Source organism: Panicum hallii, chromosome 1 (genome assembly GCF_002211085.1).
Source record: "Panicum hallii strain FIL2 chromosome 1, PHallii_v3.1, whole genome shotgun sequence".
In the NCBI taxonomy this organism is placed as follows: domain Eukaryota; kingdom Viridiplantae; phylum Streptophyta; class Magnoliopsida; order Poales; family Poaceae; genus Panicum; species Panicum hallii.
In genome coordinates this window covers 16,257,496-16,259,760 of record NC_038042.1, presented here as the reverse complement: position 1 = coordinate 16,259,760, position 2,265 = coordinate 16,257,496, and the positions used below count along the sequence as shown (strand labels likewise).

Below are 2,265 nucleotides of genomic sequence, written 5' to 3'. Positions count from 1 at the left end.
GAGCACCTCCGAAAGATTGAGCTGGGCCTCACTATTGACTAGCACATCGTCTACCACCGAAACAATAACGCCGGTTAAATTTTGAAATAAATCTGTGGTGCTAAGTCAAGAGTCAAACCTAGGTAGGCAGGTTGCATCACAAGTAACTTACCAGGTAAGCTAAGATCAGTATATGATAGAGATGAGTTCCATTTGTTGCCACGGGGTGATGCAGTTGAGAATCGGACATTGCCAAATTGAGAATGTACACCAAATGCAATTAGCATTGCATTGATTGGAAGTATGATTCGTTTATGGTCTGAAGGGAAGAAAGCAATTTGAAGCAAATCAGGAAAACAAATGAATAATTTAAGGTCTGAAGGGAAGAAAGCAATTTTTTTCGTGGGATCGCTTGTGCTCGAGCAGTCGTTGCATGCGCGGGCAGGTTGGGCGCTACGCACAACCCGAGTTGAACTGGGTGTCCGCATCAGAGCTGGACTCGAACTTCATGCCGCAACTGAGTCGGCCTGCACCTCTGCCGCTCCGCCCAATATAAGTCCGACGTGCAGACGTTACGCCTCATCGACTCATCTTTCGCACAAGCAAAACTCGATCTCCCACGACTCGCAGCGCGCTTGGACGAGAAGCCGCCGGTGGTCTCCAGGAACGCCCCCGCCGCCCCAGCCATGTTCCCTCCAGCAGGCCCTTCGCATCCGTGGCGCGGGCGCGCGCCGCCCATGTTCCCGTACCCGCCGCCGCCGCCGTCGTACGCTGCCTTCATGGCCCCGTTCGCGGTGCCTCCGGGGCTCCCGCCGCCGTACGCCGCCTACCCGTACTTCGGCGCCGTCCGCCACCCCGCGCCGTACGTCCAGGCGGTGGTCCAGCTGCAGTCGGTGACGGCCGCGAACTTCGACGCGGAGCTGGACCTGGTCGCCGCCCTGCTCCCGCGCCACCCCTACGTCGTCGTGGACACGGAGTACCCGGGCACCGTCCACCGCCCGCCCGCGGGCGCGCGCGACGCCGACCTCAGCCCCGACGAGCGCTATGCCCTGGTCCGGGCCAACGTCGACGAGCTGCCAATCGTGCAGCTCGGCCTCACGCTCTGCGACGCGCACGGCAACCTGCCCGTCGTCGTCGACTACGAGACCGGCCACCACGTCGAGCGCGCCTGGGAGTTCAACTTTTCGGACTTCGACATCAACCGCCACCGCCACGCGGCCCCGTCCGTCGAGTTCCTAAGGTCGCAGGGGATCGACTTCGACCGGGCGCGCGAGTGCGGCGTCAGCTCGGCGGCGTTCAAGGACAAGCTCGCAGGGATCCTGTCGGCGCCGGGGGGGAACGAGCTGACCTGGGTGGCGTTCGGCGGGGCGTACGACCTGGCCTACCTCGTCAAGATGCTCGGCGACGGGCAGCCGCTGCCGGAGACGAGGGCGGAGTTCATGGAGAGGGTGAGGGCGCTCCTCGGCGGGCGAGTGTTCGATGCCAAGTACATGGCGGAGAACTGCGGCCGCGGGGACCTGCGCGGCGTTGGCATCAGAAGCGTCGCCGCAAACCTCGGCGTGCTGCGGCCCATCGTGGAACCGCCATGCCTCGCCGGGCCCAAGAGCCTCACGGCATGCCGGATCCATACGGTGATGAGGTTGCACATCCTGTCCCAAGACGACGTCGCCGCCTACGAAGGTCTCATCGACGGATTACAGTGATAACGTTAGCAAAAAAATTTAAGGAATAACGTTAACAAAAAAAATTTAAGGAAAAACGTTAGCAATTTTTAGCTGGATTTATAATAACTACATGGAATCTAATTCTATTGTTACGGATGTTATTCTTTTGTTACTGATCTTATTAAGGTTACATGTTGCCGTACGCGGGCGTAGATTTCTATGCGTGTCTCCGTTTGTACCGTGTTTAAAAATTAATATAAAATTTACATGCACGTGTGTTCAACGTGTGTCTGTGGTTTTACGTCACATTTGACAAGCAGGGTACTCAGCTTCTATTGCGCGTGAGTAAATCCGGTGTAGAAAGTTGTTTTCACTACTTCATGAGTAAATCCGGTGTAGAAAGGTGTTTTCACTACTTCATGATTGACTTCACGAGAAATACTTAGGTACGACCAACACATTACATTAGGTACTGTTGATTGTTTTAGTTTAGTGCAGACAAAGGTTTAATGATCATTGCCGACTTTTCACTTCGAATTTTGAAGCATTGATGTGTAGTTTTTTTACCCTTGTGCGTCCTTGGAGAATATAGATTTTTGGGTCCCCACCCCCAATGCCAGCG

The 2,265-nt window shown here is 55.6% G+C and overlaps 1 protein-coding gene across 1 annotated transcript; it reads left to right on the top strand.

Moving 5' to 3' along the window:
• Positions 1 to 758: 758 nt before the first annotated feature.
• On the top strand, positions 759 to 1,682 carry LOC112896271 (probable CCR4-associated factor 1 homolog 11). Its single transcript, XM_025964197.1, has one exon. The coding sequence runs from the start codon at positions 759 to 761 to the stop codon at positions 1,680 to 1,682; it is 924 nt and encodes a 307-aa protein (XP_025819982.1).
• Positions 1,683 to 2,265: the final 583 nt, after the last annotated feature.